Source organism: Daphnia carinata, chromosome 9 (genome assembly GCF_022539665.2).
Source record: "Daphnia carinata strain CSIRO-1 chromosome 9, CSIRO_AGI_Dcar_HiC_V3, whole genome shotgun sequence".
NCBI classification, from domain to species: domain Eukaryota; kingdom Metazoa; phylum Arthropoda; class Branchiopoda; order Diplostraca; family Daphniidae; genus Daphnia; species Daphnia carinata.
The window spans coordinates 3,578,225-3,599,259 of record NC_081339.1 but is presented as its reverse complement, the minus strand read 5'-3'; the positions used below and the strand labels follow the sequence as shown (position 1 = coordinate 3,599,259).

The following is a 21,035-nucleotide window of genomic DNA, read 5'->3' as shown; positions in this document are numbered from 1 at the left end:
CGGGTTCATCGTTGGAAATATATAGGAACCGTTTGATTTGAACGACTTTTTTTGTTGTTGTTGTTGTCAGGCTGGAACAGAGCCAAAAAGAGCCTGTGAGAATTGCTGGAATAGTTGGCTCTGATGTGTACATTCGGTTCAGTAATGATGATTAGCTATGATGCCCCCTGCACGACCGGAATCACGAACTGATAACTGATACAGTGCGACGTATCAATTCAAGGCATTAAAAGACTGTGATCCAACTGATGTTCATTAAAAGGAAAGAGATTTAAGTCCCAAAAAAACAAATCCATTGAATTAAGAGAAACGTTTGACGCCACGTCTTTCGGGTACACGACGTCCGGCGTCCGTGACATTCAAAATCATTGAACGTCCCCAATTTCAGGACAAATCTGAGCGTTTGGCACTGCAGCCATTTTGGAGATCAATGTGGTGTAGTATGAACAATGTCCAAATCCACATCCGAACGTAACATTGTGCAATCGTCACGCACTTTATAAGAGAAGACGTGCAGTTTTATCGACGTTTCGTGAGTTTCCTTTCACTTAACGTTCCAAGTTGTTCTTCACTAAAGTACGTAGCGTAATCAGATCTGCGTACTAACAATGAAGTCGAGCAGGCAAGTAAACTTCTCTTCAACTTGCTTCATCTTATCGTTAGTATAAAACGTGAGCGTCTACCTGTTGGGGCTGTTGCGTTGAGAAATGAATATCAAATCTCGTTTTGGGATAAGTGAATTGAACTCAACTGTGAGAAGAGCGTACGATGGAACGTTATAGCCATTGGAGAAGACATCGTTCGATAATCGATGTAAAGAGGGACCCGATCATTTTCCACTCTATAGAGAAGCCACAAGAAAATAAATGAAAACGTGAAATGATCTAAACAATAAAAAAAGAAAAATGAAGGCAATAAAAAACAATAAGATGGCTGTCGTTCGTTATTGTCCATGACAACAGACAGGCTAAGAAAAAGAGGGGAAATTATTTTCTTCTCGAAATAAGGTACGTTGCGCAATAAAATAGCACACACACACAAAAAAAATGGCAACGTGATTCATTAAGTTGAAAACTGCCGAACGTGAAGAAAATTGAGGAAAATATATGAACACAGGTATGAGCAGTCAATTAAGGGAACAACATTATTAGCTAAATGCAACCCGTTAGATTCGTGCGTACTATAACGTCTCCTTTACATTTAATTGAATAAAAAAATAATAATAATCAACACTAATTGATTATTGAATTGTTAAGAGCGAGAAGACCAAGAAAGGAAAAAGGCTGAGGGACATGTTCCATGGCAAGGGCGGATCCAGGAAATGGGCATCGCTTGACACATTGAGCGAACGTCTCCCTCTAAATAAATTATTATGATATTTTTCTTAGGTCCAGTCCTTCCCTATGTTATTATTATTTTTGTTACGTATAGTATCTCGTACCATAGATGATCTATACATATAGTGTCATCAAAGATATTATTGGCAGTGTGCTCGCCTTAACTTGATCGATGATGTCGTTCGCTATAAATACACGCCATTGTATTACATGCTAAAGGGAAATCCTTCTGTATATATGGGATTCCCGTGCATTTAACAACTCGTATCAACACCAAAGAGGCTGTTGCACATCAGGCCATTAAATACGTCAAATGTTTTCAATTGTATTACACGTCACATGAAAGAAGGATATCTTTGCCCAGCTGGTTGGGTATAACCAACTTTTTTTTGACGACCCCCTGGACGACGCCAATCACAGACATTTTGAATATCATTTTGCCATCCACTTTGCCAACATCAGTCGACACACAGAATCTGGTTATGACTTTACGTTGGTGTTCAATCAGGGTCCCCTTTTCGGTATGTAGAACTTCCGTCTTTTTTCCATTATCCTGGACGTCTCTCTGTGAATACCATTGGCCAATGGAATGCAGAGAGCATTGATTCGGTCAGCCAGTGAACCGATTCCTTTGGCTTCGTTCCAGTTTATTGAACGCAAACCATGTAGGCGTGGTTGATGTTCAAACTCTTTAATGTTCCCTATTCTTATTCACGATCGAAAGCCTCCCTATCGGAATCAATCAACACGCACATATTGTTGCCATTCGAATGTTTCCAGTCGGGTACCGCGGGACTGACATTTGATTTAATTTCAATTAACCTGGAGTCAGGGTAAGGTCACCTTTTTAGTTAGCAGAACAACCTGGGTATAGTTTTGTTTCATTAAATGAATTAATGATTTCATTGTAGCAATTCATCTGTCTTTATTACCTTCTTTATTCTGTCCCTTCCCTAATTCCTTGGCAATTTGCATGCAAATGCCTCGATTAAAAAAAATTTGAATAATGATTCTTGTACAAGACGCTTGTCACTCGTCCGACTTAATGGGATAGCATTAATTATTAGACGATGAATTATTCTGTGTAACTTTGCCCTGAACAATGATTGAAGAGCATAAATGAAGACACACCAAGTCATCTTCCAGATGATTGATGAAGGACACATCATTCTAAATTGACGTGCTAAAATCTACCTCACGAATTTATTGCTCCCTTTCAGGAATTTAAACGATCGTGAATTTCAAAAGAAATTTTTTGCGTAATTTCAATTTGTTATTGATTGGCCAGTTCCTTTTGTTTTGTTTTCTTTTTCGGCTTCAACTCGCGGTACGTTGGCACACATTAAACGAAATAAATCAAGGAAGAAAAAAAACAAAGAGCTGTGCAGCTGCGTACATAATAAAGTGTCCCGCGTTCAGCCCACTCGGCTATATTTATGTACATTTGCCGATAAGAAAAAAAAAATCAGTTGCATATTTCCTTTTAAAATAACATCATATTTGAAATATGATTCGATGCCGACACGCTTTTTTCCATAGCGTGAAATTTACGTGTACATTAAAATATTCCCAATATAAAAGGTGAGTGCCGTCTCCCCCTCCCCTTTTTTATTGCCCATCACTTCGTTTTTTGTTTTTTGTTTTTTTCTAACGACATATCACGACCCCTTGGGCAGTTACCTACGGTTAACATTACGACACTCAGTTGCTTAAAGGAATTTAGAGAATCCAAAATAGATGTGTGCAGCCAACGTAAAGCTTTCTGAGAGATCCCACGTAAATATGGCGACAGATGTTGGGCGATGAGTTCCAACGGCGATGTCTTCCCCTACGTAGATACAGAGAACAGCTGTACATGTAAATCCAACATTGAAATGAAGGACTAGAGGGTATAAAAGCTTAAGGGTATCACGTTGGATAGAACTAGCTTATATTTAATATGAAAAAATGTTCTTTTCATTGTTTTTTTTTTAAATCCCACTGTCAAAATCTCGTATAAGAATTTGAATGTTTGCTATGGGGGAAGGGGTGAACAGAATTTCCAAGAATTCTTGAAATTAATAAAGAGATATTGCAGCTCAAGCTGGATAGAATTCTCGTTTGTATAGGAAATGACGCCATAAACTTTTCGTGAACGAAGGCACACCCAAAGACATTGAAAGCCAAGAAGTTTTCGAATAGGCGGCGTGTTTTGCTGTATACCCAGAGACACGAATGGTCTTATCATAATTACAAAATCTATCCGTTTTCTTCCAACCGAAATGGGTGTGTCGATAAATTTACCACGTCAAAACCAACTTTGAATCACAAAAATGTTTTTTTTTTTTGTTTCAAGGCTCTCCGTTATTAAAATTTTGTGTGAGTTTCACACAGGTATTAATGGATTACATTTGAGGTTGCTGAAGAGGACGATATTGAACTAAGAAATGCTTTTAATGTTAAAGCGAAAAAGAGGAGAGATGAAGGTCTGCCTCGTTCAACCTGAACGCAAAAATCTCCATAATAAGGCAATTGAATGAAGAAAAAAGGGCAGAGCGTTTTGTGGTTAAAAAGCCATTTGAAAAATATATATAGATGTGGGAGGACTTCAAAAAAAGTGTGTTGCAACGAAGCAATTGATTTCGTACGACATAAATGGCGATGTCTTTATTACTATACGTGTGTGTTGAGATTGCGCTTGTCAACGGTCTCTCAAAGTCAGCCGTTAAAATTTTGCAAAAATATAATTTAATGTTTCGTTCTGTGATTCAAAAGATACATGGCTATTTCGTAAGATTCAAGAATCGAACAGAAAAAAACAGACGTAGAAAAATCAAATCCAATGAAATATAGACTGGAAATAACTTATGGGCTGATCGTAAAAATGTGTGTTAGGTGTAAAATTGCTTGTTGCACCAAAATTCATTTTAGGACAGCCCACGTTTAGTTTCTTTGACTCGTTTTCCCTTTTACGAAAGAAAAGGATTTAACCCTTTTTTTCTTAAAATGGACACGTGACCTCTATTCCGGACGCACGAACGCAATCACGTGACATTGAATTATAAGAAGTAGTTGCGGAGAGCAAGACAATAGCCTCGACCGTACACCTGGTGGACGTCTGGTTTGATAAAATACCGAAAATAAACGATCCAAGATTATTCAGTTTTCAAAAAAAGAAGTTTGAATGCGTGTTGGTTGTCTGCGCATAAGAATCTTTTCTATAAAAGACTCTCTTTCGTCACATGATAAAAAAAAAGCCCAAAATAATTTTCAATCTCTATGGTTATTCTTTAAGTTAAAGGCTCGTTAGGCTTTCATCTTTCTAAAATGTGTGGAGTTTTTTTTTTAAATAAAAATATTCTCGCTAGAATGCGACCGCTTTTGTCAGAGGATGCTGGCAGTCCCTAACCACTTATATGCTAATAGGGTGAACGCACGAATTTTAAGGACAAAGAGAAAACAGGCCTATTTGAGAGCGATGGTCTGAAAAAGAAAAGCCATGCATATATAATATCCTACTGGCCTATATACATCATTAAGTATGCATAGCTCAAGATGTTCAATTCAGTCTTGTTGTTTTTTCTGTCGGTCTACTGTTGTGTAACATTTCTCCTTGTCACGGGACTTTGTCCAAAACTTTTATTTCTTCTTACCGGTTTTTTTTGGTCCTGTCGGGAGGTGATCAGTAACTCGTTCTTTTTTAAACGTGGAAACCATCAGTGAAATTTATGCACCAGACTTTGAACGATGGTCGTATATACCCAGTGAAGGGCAGTTTAACCACCACATTCTTTTGGGAAATGAATTATTTAAAGAAAAACACACACACACTTGCGGTCTATTTCTATTTAACATGCAGTGCTGTTTCACACCTAAATGTTTTAAAAACAATTTAAAAAATGTATGCCGACCTGTTTCAATTATTTGAAGATAACGATGTTGTTGATTATATCGAACCGATGCACGTGAATACAAAAACGAATGAAAGTGAAATTTCAAAATGGCACGAACTTTGTTTTATTCCAACAGTAGAAAACGATAGGTCAGTTCCAACACAGACGATGAGTCAGTCCTTGTAGTTACACACACCGCGTGACTATTCACGAAGACTGTTGGTCAATGGCCAAATGCAAATGAATGAATAATGAGAAAATGATTCACTTTTTTTTTGTCTTCCTTCTTCTCTTTGGAAAAAAAAATAAAATAAAATAAACACGCAACCTTATTTTGTCGGGATCTGAACTCGGCGCCCGACACAAGACGACTGTCGGCTAAACTTGAGAGACGACCATTACAAACGCTGCGTGTTTACTCGTGTCCACTTCTTTCCCCCATGCCCGGACACGCTCCCGCGGACATGGTAGCAAGAAAAAGAGACTGCCCGCGTTTTGCAGGAAAAAAAGGGGGGGATGCTGGACCTTGGATTTGAAAAAATCCTTCTTCATTTGGGTTGGATTATCAATGCGTACACACTGAATCTCGTTCTTAATTGCATACACACTTGTAGTTTCGTATTTTAATTGATCGAATAGAAAAGAAATTCCAAACCTCAATTTGTTTTTATGGTAATAGATTTGGATTTTCGTGGCATTGAGAACTGCATATTATTTTTATTTTTTTTTTGTTGCTTTAAGTTTTTCTTATCCAGCGGCTCTCCTTGAACTACCATGAGAATCATTGTCCTTCAAGTTTATTTGCATAGAATTGTCATATCGCAAATGATTCCCTTTTGAAAATTATGCACAAATTTTTGTCTCTCCCCACAATTTTTTTTTTTTTTGTTTCTCCCAATGTCTCGTTTTTAAATATCTTTCTTACTCTTCTTGCTCATAAAAGTCAGGGATAACAAAGAGGCCATGCCCGCTTACGCACCTATATTTTTAACTATAATCAAATTAAAGAAGAAAAGCGAGGATATCAGCAACCAGCTGTGAATCTCCATAGAACACTGTTCCACATCTTGTATGCTTACTCCATCTTACATAATAATGTTCATACAAGCAAAAAATAAATCAAAATTAAAATGTGCTCGTAAAGAAGGTCCATCCGGTTGCTTAGTTTTTCAAACGTTAAAGCTCTTATTTAGACGGGGGGTAACACTTGAACCCATTCACTTTGATCTTCGTCTTCGTTATAGCCATTGAGCACGCCCGTCTTATCTTTTTCGTTTCTCAACAAGGTCAGCATCTTGACGACGACGATTCAAAAACCTCAGATTTTTTCCACATCAAATCATTTCATCTATAAACGGCTAACACTCTCCGCCAAGTGCCATCAATTCTAACGTTGATAATCTGTTATTTTTAGAACCGTCGAGAAAATCCAATAGCCATCCCAACGGCAATAGAAATCAAAAAATAACCCACATTATTTAAAACTAGAACATTTCTTTCGTGTCTAGGCCTGTATACCCTTATGCGTGATCCTTGTAAAGGATTGCGGGTCGGACCTCGATGTTGTCTGGCGCAATGCGTGGACATGCGTTTAACACGAATATCTCAAGGGGACAAAGCTACCGGCCTGTTTTTTATTTATTTTTTTTTTTACAATTGAAATATAAAGCTTCAATGGTTTCGTGTTGTTTTACGTGACTGACCTACTTTACATAGGCCTATGGTCCCAAACTGCATCCAATTTTCTACCCGTGTAATACGTGTTTTTTTCGTGACCAGAGGCATGAGGTTTTTCTCGTTCGATATGACATTGGATGCCCGTATTCTTAAAAATGTTTCTAATATTGGCGAAGAGTATGTCTGATTGAAATTCAACGTTGGGACCGAGCCAGTCTAAATATATACACGTCTTTTGAACATTTCAGCTATCACGAGGTCAATAGCACAGCAGGCTGTTTGATCTGGGTTTAAAAAAAAAAATCGATAACTGGTCACTATCAAATGCTTCTCTGCTCCGTTACGTACAACCAGTCTTAACAGGAAGGATGTTGTTTACATCTCGCTGTACGCGCGTCTGTACGTAATCAATCAACGATATCAGCGTAGCGCACGTGATAGATGTGCGGATTCATAAACAATCGAATACTACAAGGCAATAATCGATATAATGTTTGAGCCACAGAAATAAAAGCCGACATTATTGGCAACTGTGTGTTGTTTATTTTTTTTTTCTCCACCATTAGCGTGACGTACGTTAAAAGTAACTTGATCCCTTTTTTTGTTCTTTTCTTGAAGGCAACAATCGCCAGAGGAGGAACACGGTAGACTTCTGTGTATAGAGCAACAGATAAGAAGATTAGTGGTAAGGAAAGAAATCTATTCTCATGTGTTTTTTGTTCTTTTACGTAGTCGGCATAATTAAATGACAAAGATTGGCCAGCTCAAGGCTAAATTGATGATTTAGCAATTGTTACCGCTACATAGTTTTTCTGTTTTTTTCGGGAACAAATTACTGGAACAGATCTTTTTGGATAACCAGCAAACAGGTTCGGGTTTTTCCCAGCAAAATAAGAACAAAAATGTGCACGTGTAACGCATTAACGAAATCTTTTTTTTTAACAAATGTTGTGCTACTATGTCCCCACGTCTTGCTTCTAATGAATCCTAGTTCGTGTCCCGCCATATGACCAGTAGTGACCTTTCATGTCAACGTCTCTTTAAAATCATTCTGGCAAAATCATCTCAACAGCAAAAAGTAATCAATTTTGAAAAAAAAAGCGTATAACATTTATCTTTGGCCATCAGTTTTCTTTCTATTTCAAGAGCTTCTTCGTTCCAACAGGATGTGTAATTTCATCCTGGAGGGGCATCAACGATCTCTATCGAACTAAAGGTAAACACTGAGAAAGGGGGGAAAGAACATACCAGTAGGCAACTATTATCTGACCTGTGTAGTTTGTTTGTCCTCGTTATGTACACTATTTGATATATTTACTCGTTTTTATTTGTCAAATTCTCAAGTGCACGACACACAACGCACTCTGTAATGGTGCTTACACGAATCCATCTGGCCCAATAAAAATGAAAAAAAAAAAAAACATTTATTGCAATCCGGGAAAAAAAATATCACTTACGTTTCACCCCATTGTGTTGCATGACGCAGGTTCAATCCATTTTCAAATCAGGAAAGAAAAAGAAAAAAAAAAAACGTTTTCTTTTGTTGATTGTTTAGCTTGCCGTTGTGGTGATCACGAACGACTGAAAAAAAAATAAATCACGCGGTCTTTTTTGCCGTTCGAATCGATGACGTCATACGTGTCTATGCAAAATCAATATACTCAGCACAATCCGTCATCAATTGCACAGATTGGACATTGATCTGAACTTTTCTATTGACAAATGCATCTCTAAAACGTGCTACGCATCAGGCACGCATTATGTTTTTACAATCAAGTAAAGGTCACATATTATGTAGATGAAAAAGAATCGATACGCTTTTTATTTTCTTAAACCATTAGCTTGTGCATCCGACGAACTCAGCGACCACTTGGTTAATCTTATTGCGTGCAGAGAGGGAAGAGAGGCTGCGGGCTCTTAGAATCAAACCACCCCGTACGTGACAAAAGGCAGTTCACGACGACCTGGAAGATGATGCAGGACGGCCTTATTCATCTAGCATTAGAAACATATTTTTTCAAAGAATATAAAAAAAAAGCTCTTCCTTTTTTTTTTTTACATAGAATTATATGCCTTGTTAGGTAGCTAGTTGCCTTCTTTTCTGGTATTTACATTTGATTGAAAATGGAGATGAATAGAAATATTGTTGTGATATTCCGATAATTTTCTTATCTTGCCTGTTCATTTCGTTCTAATTTTTTGCTCAATTTTCTGGAATTCATTTTATCTTCTCCGGCATTTAAAATATAATTTAGTGAGTCACAGGAATCGACACAACGAACTTAATTTCGTGTAAGCGAAAAAAAAACTTTTTGTATCCTCTGATGCAAGGTAAAGCCATGTCATTTTGCATTCTATGAGCCTCCGTTTCGGCATTTCCACAGTGACACTTGTGTGCCAGGAGGTGCGAATGAAATTGATGACTTTATTGACTAAAGAAAGCCGTCAGCAAAATGTCTCGACAGCACATTCCTCCACTCGTTACGTCTTTTCCTCGCTTTGACTAAGTTTTCAGGCATATCCCCGCTAGACAGTGCACACATGCACGTATAAGATAAACGACGGAATAATCTCGAAATCAATTAGACTCTATTCAGTGCGTTGCTCAACTGTCAAATAACGAAAAAGTCTGTCGAAGCAAAAAATGAACGTGTACGAAAAATGTTGACAAAATGATTTTGCATGGACCCTGTGTTATTTGAAGAAAATCATTTCTAAACAATGCACATCTATGTATGCCAGAATTCGTCTGCTATTCAAACGCCATATGGAGTAAACTGCGTGAACAATTTGGGCTCGTCCTGGTTAATGAGCGACTTCCGAGTCTGGGACTCTTTAACCTGACGACATTGTGCTCGGTACGTTCTGCTGCCAGCAGAATTTAATCAGTTGATCTATACAGAGCGACTGTGCTGTTGAATTAGGTCAATCAGTTGACGCATCCGTTCAGTAAAACGACAATCGTCCTTTGTCACCTTACATCGGGCTGTGAGCTTTGTTCTCAGTAGTCTCAACGTTCAATAATCTTCGTTTCGAGAAAATGTGCGAGCTGTCTGCTAAGAAATGAAGATCCCATTATAGTGGGAAAAACTTGCCAATCCACGCAAATCTTGTTGCAAAATTACTCGTTCTAATCATCCATTATTCTCTCTCATCTTAACTTCTTTATCTGAGTCAATTTCGTATGAATCCTGCCTAAGGTATATTGCTAAACTCGAGATCCTCTTATGTTTGTACAGCTCACTGTCCCCAGATTGATGTAGTCTACTCGCTGGACTTCTTTCTCCACGAAATACGTCTGTATTTCTCAGAAACTGGTGTTCTGCAACAGGCTTTTTCTGGTCTCAATGTCCCCGTTTTCCGTTTCATCCCTCTAATAGCTTCGTTTTATAACGCAGACATTTTGGTACGTACCTCCTTTCTTTTCTTATTATTTCAGTTGTTTGCTCACTGTCTTCCACGAAAAACGTGGGAGAGATCTCCTCTCCTTATCAGTCATGCCTAAGCCCAACCATGGGGTCATATTGGTAAAGGATTGGTGCAAACAAAAAAAAGTTATTTACAAATTTCGTTTGACGAAATATATGCTGCATGAAAGCTGCATTTTAAGTCTTGCCTAAACATCCGTTACTAAGACAGACAGCGTGTGACAGATAGTTTTCATTGGTATGTAATATGCACGTTTGGCCTGTTTTCTACCAACGTTTGTTGATAGAATGCAACTGAACTCGGGCTTTATGCAAGATCGACCTATTCTCTTTTGTCTTCTTGGAAGTGTCTGACCTCGAAGTTGACGTGCACTGGCAATTGATAGCTCGTCTGTTGGGGTCGTCGTGTACAACGTAAACAATTTCCAGTGGCCGTTACAAGTTCAGTGTACACAGAAATCGGTAGTTATTTTGACGTCGTCTTTGAAAAAAAAGGAGTATGCCTAATGGAAAACTGGCGCGCAAATGTTTGATGAAAAGAAATTCAACTCTTACAACCTTTTTACTTTAAAACTTCTACCTTCATAAATGAATATCTATAATCTTAAATTTAAATAATGGGAAATAAAGAAAATGAGCAAGCAACCGAGCATTTTTGTCAATTTGTCGTAATAAAATTGGCGGCGATTATTTAGGGGTGGTTTTCCAAGCTATTTGCATAGAACTGGCAACACATAAGAAAAAAGAAATCAAACTTCCATTTTTCAAGGGAACCGCGACGCGAGGACTAGCTGGAGTAGCCATCTGCACGTGGATTGATTTTCCTCACCGGCCCCATTTCATTTTCATCGTTCAGAATCATTATCTATACATCATGGTTGAAGAAGAATACTTTTGGGGTAACATTTTAAATTTTGTTTCAACTGTGCAGTCATCAGTTTCGACGCTTTTCCCGCGTGACAAGTTAATGGCAGCTCAGCCCCGTCTGATAAAAGATGCCGGTCGCGTGTTCTTTCTTGTAACTGAAAGATGGCCGCCCGCTGTTGCTAATATCTGCTACACAGTGGTGTGTCGTTTCGTTTGGGTTGTGTAGGGGGCACTTTGTCTGTTGGCTAGGTTTCTCCAGTTTCTAGTGGTGACTATCTAACACATTTCTCGTCTCCTTTAGGTGTCCAGCTCGATGCCAAAACCAAGGAAATTGAATGGAATCCGGAGAAGAACTTTCCCAAAGAAGAGAAAGATGATGGTATGCCCATTCCACGCCACAGCCTCATGATCAAGCAGGCCATCCTCAGTCATGAAGCAGCTGATGGAGAGATTGCTGTCATAGAAGCGGAAGCAGTTGGTTATGCACAGGCCAATATCAAAACCCTCATCTCAGTTTTGGTTCAAGGGAAAGACCATCAACGATCCCTCGACTTGGTTTTTCATGATGCCCCTGTCAAACTCAGGCTAGTCAAAGGTTCTGGGCCAGTGCATTTGGTTGGTGCTCATGGTGTTGGTATGCATTGCAAGTACGGTATTTTACCTAACTTCAAGACTAATTTCCTTTTCTCTAATAGCATATCGCTATATGGGTGAGGATGACAGTTCTGATGATGAAGATGGCATGGGAGAAGAAATGGAAGATGAAGATGATGAAGAAGAAGTTGATGTCAAACCCCCTAACAAGAAACTAAAGAAAGAAGAGACTCCCGCCAAGGGAAGTCCATCTAAACGAGGTGGCAAGAAATAGCGGGAAATTCGATCAATCAAGCATAAAATGGTGCTTCAAAGCGAGATCTGCTGGATTGCTCAATGATATACAAAATGTCATCTTTCAAAGGGATAGAGCGGCCAGTAGTTTTGCTTTTAAGTAAAACAAAATAGCTTTAGATCCAATTTTCCAAGTTTTCTTGTTTTCTTTTTCTTTGTTTTAAAAAATGATGTCGAGCTTTTTCTCGTGGTTTGTGAGGTTGAGTGAATCGCTCCGGGCCTAACGTGCTGCTCGGACCCTATGAATGAGACAAATACAAATGGTTGTCTCCATTGAAGGATAAAACAGTGGTGTTTGTTATGTGGTGGGAAAGTTTTACTAGAATGTTTTTCAAACCAGCCAAAATATGTTAAATTGTATTGAGATAAATAGTGATGCCATTTTAGATCACTAGTAAATCAAGCAATAGAGGACGCAGACTCCCAGTGGCCAGGCAGGTTTAGTGGTTAATCGATAGTGCAATCTGATTATTCAGTAGTGTGCGGTATGGGGTCTCATGAAGATGCAAATAAGACGTTAGAGGTACCTAGTTGTAAGTTAAGCAAGTAATAGGTAATGTGTAGGGCATTTTCGTTTGTGTTGTTTAACATGTTTTTCTTTCCAATCATTTGAATGCGGTATGAGTGTTTGGTTTTTTTATTTGTATTTTGTCCTCTTGGAATTCAGGAAGAATTTTTAATTCGTCAATTCATTTCCATCAGGAATTTGTCCAACGTTGTTTTATTCCGTTAGTCCTAGGGAAAAGTCTGTGGTTCATGAAACCACCACTTGGGAAAAAGGTACTGTCATCGTCACACTAGGGATGACTATGACGTCAACAAATTACGGTTTGAGCACAAGCAATTGTTGTTTGCTTCCACCATTATCATTCCCCTAAACTAAATTTACGCGTTTGCAACGTAGAAGGGAAACATACACGACCAACGGCGAAACTTGAAAGAGTTTTTGGAACAATTTGAAGTGAATTAGGCACACTACAGAAAAGTAAAATGGACCTTGCCCTCAGTTTGTTTGGAAATCACTCCACAGAAGGATATATTTCTGGCAAGGATATAGCATTGGTTAGTCATTTTGAAAAATTGTATATTACTTTAAAGTAGCAATTGAACACAAATATTAACTGAGCTTCATGATTTTTACTTCCAAGCAGAACTCTCAGGTTGCTTGTGCCGAAGATGATGATGGTGAATTCAATATTGACGTATCAGAAGGGATTACAATATCTGGAGATGGACAAATTCCTCCAGGACTAATTAATCCAGGTGGGCCTTTCTCAGCACTCATTCCTTCTATGGTTCCACAAGAGATATTAGTCAAATTAAATAACACAAAAGAAACTGAAGATCCAAATGAACAGCCAGAGTTTAGGTAACAAAGATCAAAGACAAAGACAAGGAATCTACTGCAAACAAAAATGATCAATTATCTGTTCTAGATTTGATGAATTTGGTTTTCGTGTAGAGGAGGAAGATGGTCCAGAGCCAGTATCTAACAAACTATTAAGCACACCATTTATAGAAGATCCACAGCAGAGGTATTTCAAAATCGTAAAATTTATACATACATTCAAAATACAGACATCTGTTTTCAAGATTGATGTGGATTGCATATCTGGAATTTACACACAATACTGAAGTTGGAGATTTGACATGGGACAAAGTGCAGCCTCGATTACTGCGTACAGAAAAGCTTTGCAATATGGTCAGAGCTGGCATCCCACATTCTCTGAGATCTCAGATTTGGATGAGGTTGTCTGGTGCATTGGAGAAAAAGATGAATTCTGATGTCTCTTACAAAGAAATAGTCAGAGCTTCGTCAAATGATCATCTGATGGTGTCAAGGCAAATTGAGAAGGACCTTTTACGAACGTTACCCAGCAATGTCTGCTTTTCTCTCCCCCAAGGAACAGGGATCGCGAGGTGAAAAGACAGTTTTTAAAATGCAAGCAAGCTGACGAAACTTTGAACCATGACTTTTTAGGTTACGCCGAGTATTACGAGGAATTGGGTGGTTGTATCCTGACTTGGGTTACTGCCAAGGAGTAGGTGTAATCGCTGCGGTTTTTCTATTACTTCTCGAGGAAGAGGATGCCTTTTGGTTATTGTGCGCCATTGTAGAAGACTTACTTCCAGCATCCTATTATACACCTTCATTGATTGGTTAGTTAAATATTCATTTACCACGAGAACTTTTAAATGACTTCAGTTATTTACTCAGGTGTCCAAGCAGATCAAAGGGTACTGCGACAATTACTTGTTAATTTTTTGCCTTCAGTTGATACGCTTTTACGAGATCACGATATCGAACTCTCTCTCATCGCCTTGCCATGGTAAGCAGTGGATTTGCGTGGCAGAGCTTCCGTGACTATATATTTCCATGTTTTTACACTATAGGTTCGTAATCTTTTTACGTCGGTGTTGCACATTCGTGTTTTGCTACGCGTTTGGGATTTATTTTTCTGCGAGGGCTCAGTGGCCATCTTCCGAATCGCCTTAGCTATGATAAAAAGCCACGAGCCGCAACTAAGAGAACTACAAAATTCAGCAGATATCTTTAACGCTTTATCAGACTTACCACGCCAAATTCATGAGGTTGATGAACTGCTAGACATTGCGTATTCTTTAGCCGGCTCTTTTAGCGATGTAACGCTCGATAGTTACCGTCGCCGTCATTTGGCCTACCTAATGTCAGATCGCGGCACATTAGTAGGCAATCCAGAATCAGCGGCCAATCTACCTAAGCAACATTTGAGCCGGTAAGTTTTATTGATGTTCGCCTGGTTCCGGTGAGATCCATTTCTTAAATACCGCCCAATTTCTAGGAGAAAAGTCAAAACGTCCCGCCCATTGCTACAAATGTTACTTTTTGGCGACGAAGAAGATCAAGATGATATGCGATCAAAGAACATCCGCCAAACTGGTTGGCCGAGCACCTTTGGTTTCACAACACGATGCAGTTAATATTTTTTTATCTCTCCATTTGATTTTTCAGAGGTCCTTGTCGATCTTCGGGAGGCAGTTCTGCAAATAGGTCGCCACTTCCAACTCTCAGATGCTAGGTTGGCTCATCTACCTCTAACACCGGACTATTCCATGGAAAGTCATACCCAAGACCACGAAATTTACGCTGGAGTGATGCGTAGTAAAAAGAGGAGAGCGAAAGCTTTGCTGGATTTTGAACGGCACGACGATGACGAGCTTGGATTCCGCAAAAATGATGTGATAACAGTAATCAGTCAAAAGGTATACCCAACAAAGACTAATTAAAAACTATTATCTTATTGAACAAGGGAAATAATGTTGTTTTGTTCCACAAGGACGAAGACTGCTGGATTGGAGAGTTAAACGGACTACGTGGTTGGTTTCCTGCAAAATTTGTGCAATTACTCGATGAGCGTTCTAAACAGTACAGTAGTGCTGGGGACGATTCCATAAACGAAAACATAGCGCATCTAGTTCGCGGTACTCTGGCACCTACAATCAAACATGTTTTAGAACATGGCATGAAGAAAGCTTCAATTTTAGGTAGGTTTGCGTGTTGTACAGATACTAAGTCGGAGCAGTAGATTATACCCGTCATTTTGTTCCGACTACATCAGGCACAACTTGTCACCCTTGGCTATTCATTGAAGAAGCTGCTAGCAAAGAAGTCGAGAAAGACTTTGCTTCGGTTTATTCTAGGTTAATACTATGTAAAACATTCCGGCTGGACGAAGATGGAAAGGTCCTTACCCCAGAGGAGGTTTGCTAATAGAAGAAACATCAATTAGTGTATTAATAATTGTTGTAATACTTTTCTGGTATCTTTTAAGCTTTTATACAGATGTGTTCAAGCCGTAAACATCACACACGACGTTGTTCATGCTCAAATGGATGTGAAACTGAGGAGTCTCATATGCATGGGTCTTAATGAACAAGTCCTCCACCTTTGGCTTGAAGTCCTTGGTTCAAGCATCAGTACAATCCAAAAATGGTGTGTTTGTTTTTTTAGCATTAGGTGTTTCATAGAGTTAACATTTGATTGTTTGGCAGGTACTATCCTGGCAGCTTTTTAGCCAGCCCTGGTTGGGTACAGGTTAAATGTGATCTACGAGTTTTGACCCAGTTTCCGTTCAATTTGAACCTCGAGTGGGAGCTACCTGCCAACAAAAAGAATGTCAATCGGCAACCCTTGAAAGAAGGCGTACGTGACATGCTAGTGAAACATCATCTTTTCAGCTGGGATTTGTGAATTCGCTACCACACTCCACCCACGCCACTATTTATATATAACTTATTGTTTCCGCAATCTAAATCCATTTTCAGTTTACATTTTTTCTCTTATCTAGTCTGCATTTCTGCCTTTAAAAAATCATAATACATATTTTTGAATGTTCAAAAAAAAAAATAAACATGACAACAGTTATGAAAACTCAAAACTTCGATTAATCGATAATGACGAACTATCGATACGGTAGTCCCCCTGGCGGGCAATAACAGCATTTCATGGCGTCCTGTTCCTGCCTATGACTTTCTTCGGCGGTGTTGAGTTTGTGTCTGTGAAAAATTTCATGTTCAATCAAGTCGACTAACGTGGAATTCCGTGTGTAATTGAACAAATACTTTATCCTCATTCCTGGCTATGGTGAGTAGTGTTCATTAGCGTTAGGTTTCAACCGGCATTCGGTTGTTTGGTTTGTTGACAACACCTTATGCACGGACGGCCAGAGAGGTTTTGGTGTGTTGTAGTGTGCGACTCGACAACTTCATGTTTTTCTTTACCCCTTGTTTTGCTGCGTTATTACTGGGCGAAAGTTAACTCCTTTTCCATCTACATTTAAACAACGTAGTGTGTCTTTTCAAATTTCATTCGAGTCGAGTGTTAAGTTCCTCCGGTGTCCATGTTCTCTCGTCTGTGTTTCTGTGAGTGGGAAACCTTGTGGCCAACAACGGCGATGTACCAGTAAAGTCAACACACACATCTAGCCTTGTATTTCTCTCTTGTTACAGAAGCTAAGAAGGAAACTAAAACATAGTTGAAGAACATTTGGAAAGAAAAAACGCCGTGATTATCTACTCGGTGTAGAGGTAAGGAATATCTACAGTTGATGTTCTAAATGTTCTCTGTAAGGTATTTTTGTTTTACGAAGTACGGGGTATCGAGTAGATCTCGCACTCCCTTCAGGCGATTTCAGATCTTTTTTTTTCTTTTTTGTAATTCTCTCTCTAGCGCGCTCTCCCCTCTCTTTCTCTCTGTTCAGAAGACTCGTCTCATTAAGATCCCTCCACAGTTTTTCTACCTGTGCGCGTGCCTTTCTTTTTCTATGCATATACCTTTTTTTTTCTGTTCTGCATCCGGCCTCTGTCAGGGTTTTTACACCTTTCCAGTTTTTAGCTGAAGAAGTCGTCTTCCAAAAAAATGGCAAACATTTTGACCGGATACTTAAAAAAAATAATAAAGTAACAAATAATGCCGGATGGAAAAGCCGGAATTGAATTGAGTATAATCTTTCTTCCAACGGATGTGCGGGGGGGAAGAAGAGGGGGGAGATGCTGGGCCTAGTATTGCGCTGCCGATGGATTTCTTTTATTCTCTTTTTATTACAATTTTTCCCTTCCTTCTCTTCTCTTTTCCCCTCTGTCGTGCACCTTGCTCTTCTTACGATCAATACTGCACACATACGTATACGCTAACAGAGGGGAGGGAAAACGAGGGACGGGTGGTGGAGGGAGGGAAGGAGGGGTTGGCAACGAATAGACACAGAAACTGTAGGAAGAAGATTAGAAGAGAATAAGAAAAAGAAAAGAATCTTATTTTGTTAATTTGGATGTTCATCAAATATTGGTAAAAGCCTGTTGTCTTCATAATTCCCCTCGTCTTTCAGTCTTCTGCCAGCATGAATAATTAGATGGGGAGCACAAGGAAGCGTTGGGTTGTCATAGCAAACGGCGGGATATTTGTTGCCCTGCCAACCGATGGAACTAATCCAGTTCTTCATTTGAATTTTGTTTGCGAGCAGACTGGATAGCAGCAGTCTCACTGTGGAGAGCCATCAACCACCCTGGAGCCACTTACAGCCTCGCTCCCTACCCCGGACTCGCTGAACCCGCACGGTGGTCCAGGAGGACAGGGGCTGAATAACGCGGGACCCGGTCCGGGCACGCCTCTCTATCCTGGTCCGTCGCCTGGACCGGGCCCCGGCCCGAATCCGGGATTCGCTACACCTACACACGGGGGAGGCGGGGGCGGGCATACACCACTTCCTGGACAAGGTAGTCACTTCGTTCACGGACCGCCTAGTTACAACTCGTCCCCCGTCCCGCCTGGACCCTCCACCCCTGGGCAAGGCGGAGGAAATTCCAACCATTTCCCATCGCCAGGACCCGGTTACAATCCTCAGGGAGGACCAGGAGGTAAGAACGAAACTTTTATTATTGGAAATAGCTTTTGATAAAAAAAAAAATCGCCAATCTAATCTAAAATTGTTCGCATTGTAGGACCGGGTCCTCATTTTAACGGACCTTCAGGCGCTCCTCCTCCGTTTGGATCGCCCTATCCAAGCCCCGGAAGTGTCGGTCCAGGTCCAGGCGGAAATTCGGGACCTCACCCTCCTCAGGGACACCCGGGATTCCCAGGTGGCTCGCATCCACAGTTCGGGCCAGGCCCGAACGGTGGCCCAGGTGGCCATCCGGGTTTCGTAGGCCACCCAGGACACGGACCAGTCATGCCGAGCGTCATGGCCAGCCCGATGGGCGGGCCAGGAGGTATGGGTGGCCATCCGCCTAACATGGGAGGTGTTGGACCTCCAATGGGTGGACCTGGATCGGGACCTGGTGGACCCAATCCCGGAATGGGTCCAATGGGTGGACCGGGACCTATGGGAGGAATGGGTGGACCAGGGGGACCTATGGGTGGACCAGGAGGACCTATGGGTGGCCCGCCTGGTCCTGGTATGGGTGGACCCGGAGAAAGAATAGACCACCCCGGAGGTCCACCTTTCTTCAACAGAAGGCATCCTGGTCCTTACTTTAACCAGCCGGATTACAGAATCTACGAACTAAATAAACGATTGCAGCAGAGAACCGAAGTAGTTGCAATGGTAAATTTTGCTTAAGTCATTCCACTTTATTTTGAGAGTATTTTTCATGATCCATGTTTTCTTGCTTGCGATTTTTATTGACAGGAAAGTGATAATCTTTGGTGGGACGCCTTTGCCACCGAGTTCTTCGAGGACGATGCCACTCTTACATTAACATTTTGTCTAGAAGACGGACCCAAACGATACAGTGAGTTTGGATTGCATTTCTTTTTGCAATACAACAAACGTTCATTTGTTAATGTTTTTTCAGCTATCGGTCGGACGTTGATTCCCCGCTATTTCCGCACCATCTTTGAGGGAGGCGTAACCGAGTTGAACTATCAGCTACGACACGCCAAGGAGTCCTTCCACCAGACAACCATCACTTTAGATTGCGATCAGTGCACTATGGTCACTCAGCACGGAAAGCCCATGTACACCAAAGTCTGTACCGAGGGTCGTTTGATATTAGAATTTACCTTCGATGATTTGATGCGCATCAAGTCATGGCATTTTGCTGTTCGAACACACCGAGAGCTCGTTCCCAGGCACGAGTAAAAACTGTTACCTCTTTTGAATGCAGCATCTTTCACGATCTTCATTTACTAATCTTTTTATGTATTTATCACGATAGATCTGTGTTGGCCAGCCAAGATCCTTCCTTGTTGGACCAAATGAGCAAAAATGTAACGAGGCAGGGAATTACGCCTGCCACCTTAAACTATTTGAGAGTAAGTCGTTTGTTCTTGATTTCGAGTGACATGAATCTAATTTGAATGATTGTATTTCCTTTATAGTTGTGTGTCATCTTGGAACCCATGCAGGAGCTTATGTCCAGGCACAAGGCTTATGCCCTCAGTCCACGGGACTGCCTCAAAACCACCCTTTTCCAAAAGTGGCAAAGAATGGTTGCCCCACCTGGTACGAATCAATTGAAATACACAATTTTTTGTTTAAGTTATTATTAACGTTTCATTTTTATTGACAGAAACTCAAAGGCCTCCAAATAAACGACGTAAGCGCAAAGGATCCCAAACTGGGGGAGGCGCGGGAATAAATCAAACTCAACCGGCAGCGCCCAACAAGAAACGATCACCTGGACCCAACTTCTCTCTAGCCTCTCAGGTATTTTGCTTTATCTAATTGAATTAAGATCAGCTTGTTACATTTGTCATTTTGTTGCAATGAAAGGATGTTATGGTAGTTGGAGAGCCGTCGCTTATGGGTGGCGAATTTGGCGATGAGGATGAGCGATTAATAACTCGATTAGAAAACACCCAGTATGACCCAGCCGTCTCTCTAGACGATCCTTCCGGCGGCGGCGGAGGTCCACCCTCCGCCCCTCCCTCCCAGTTCAACAGTGGGCCGCCTGGTAATTATCACGCTTTGAAAATTTCGTATCCCTCCCTTTTGTTTTGGTTTCCATTGACCGTAGTGAAATTTTCTTCTAATCAGCTGAACTTGGCTGCAGGACCTCAGGGACCGAACGATCCCAGTCCGTGGGGCGAGGTTCAAAAGCAGGGCGGCGGAAATAAAGGTGGTGGAGGAGACGCAGGGAAGAAAAGCCCAGCAGTAAGCCAGTGAGAAGACATTTTTTATTCAAACACAACATTCAGGTAAGTGGTACAAGATTCTTATCTTGATTTTTTGTTTATTTTTTAAATGTATTTATAATTTCTCTGTTCAGGCGAATCTCTCAAATCAGTCCCCCGTAGAAAATGAAGCCGAATTATATCCATCATTTGTAGTCTTCATGCGATTGCCAAAAATGGGGAACTGATCCTTTTTTTTTCGTATGTGGTTTTCATCTGAGAAAACGAAACAAATTTTACCATCTGATCGGCAGCCAAATCTGTGGAATCATTTCTGTATACAAAATGTGCAAATGATTTGGTGTTAAGAAACGGC

At 40.4% G+C, this 21,035-nt stretch overlaps 3 protein-coding genes across 6 annotated transcripts; all 3 read left to right on the top strand.

The window, feature by feature from the left end:
* The first annotated feature begins 11,053 nt into the window (after positions 1–11,053).
* On the top strand, positions 11,054–12,355 carry LOC130688662 (mitotic apparatus protein p62-like). Its single transcript, XM_057511661.1, has 3 exons — positions 11,054–11,213; positions 11,483–11,815; positions 11,877–12,355. The coding sequence occupies exons 1-3, from the start codon at positions 11,189–11,191 to the stop codon at positions 12,047–12,049; spliced, it is 531 nt and encodes a 176-aa protein (XP_057367644.1). The 5' UTR covers positions 11,054–11,188; the 3' UTR covers positions 12,050–12,355.
* Positions 12,356–12,811: 456 nt separating this feature from the next.
* On the top strand, positions 12,812–16,425 carry LOC130688665 (small G protein signaling modulator 3 homolog). Its single transcript, XM_057511666.2, is given in 13 exon segments — positions 12,812–13,131; positions 13,218–13,438; positions 13,506–13,604; positions 13,663–13,989; positions 14,051–14,229; positions 14,288–14,406; positions 14,464–14,825; positions 14,892–14,989; positions 15,062–15,312; positions 15,387–15,594; positions 15,669–15,811; positions 15,882–16,042; positions 16,102–16,425. Coding segments are annotated over 13 exon segments (2,439 nt in total). The 5' UTR covers positions 12,812–13,059; the 3' UTR covers positions 16,301–16,425.
* Positions 16,426–16,599: 174 nt separating this feature from the next.
* On the top strand, positions 16,600–20,723 carry LOC130688655 (LIM domain-binding protein 2-like). 4 transcript variants are annotated; one of them, XM_059496967.1, is made up of 11 exons: positions 16,600–16,693; positions 17,059–17,136; positions 18,069–18,462; positions 18,547–19,148; positions 19,233–19,335; positions 19,399–19,681; positions 19,762–19,858; positions 19,925–20,048; positions 20,116–20,252; positions 20,319–20,499; positions 20,599–20,723. In XM_059496967.1, exons 4-11 carry the CDS (start codon positions 18,774–18,776, stop codon positions 20,709–20,711), a joined length of 1,413 nt encoding a protein of 470 aa, XP_059352950.1. In that variant the 5' UTR covers positions 16,600–16,693; positions 17,059–17,136; positions 18,069–18,462; positions 18,547–18,773; the 3' UTR covers positions 20,712–20,723. The 4 variants fall into 4 exon arrangements, with proteins under 4 accessions (XP_059352950.1, XP_059352951.1, XP_057367634.1 ...); XM_059496968.1 differs by having other exon boundaries at positions 16,606–16,971; XM_057511651.2 differs by lacking the exon at positions 17,059–17,136 and having other exon boundaries at positions 16,607–16,693.
* The last annotated feature ends 312 nt before the right edge of the window (positions 20,724–21,035 follow it).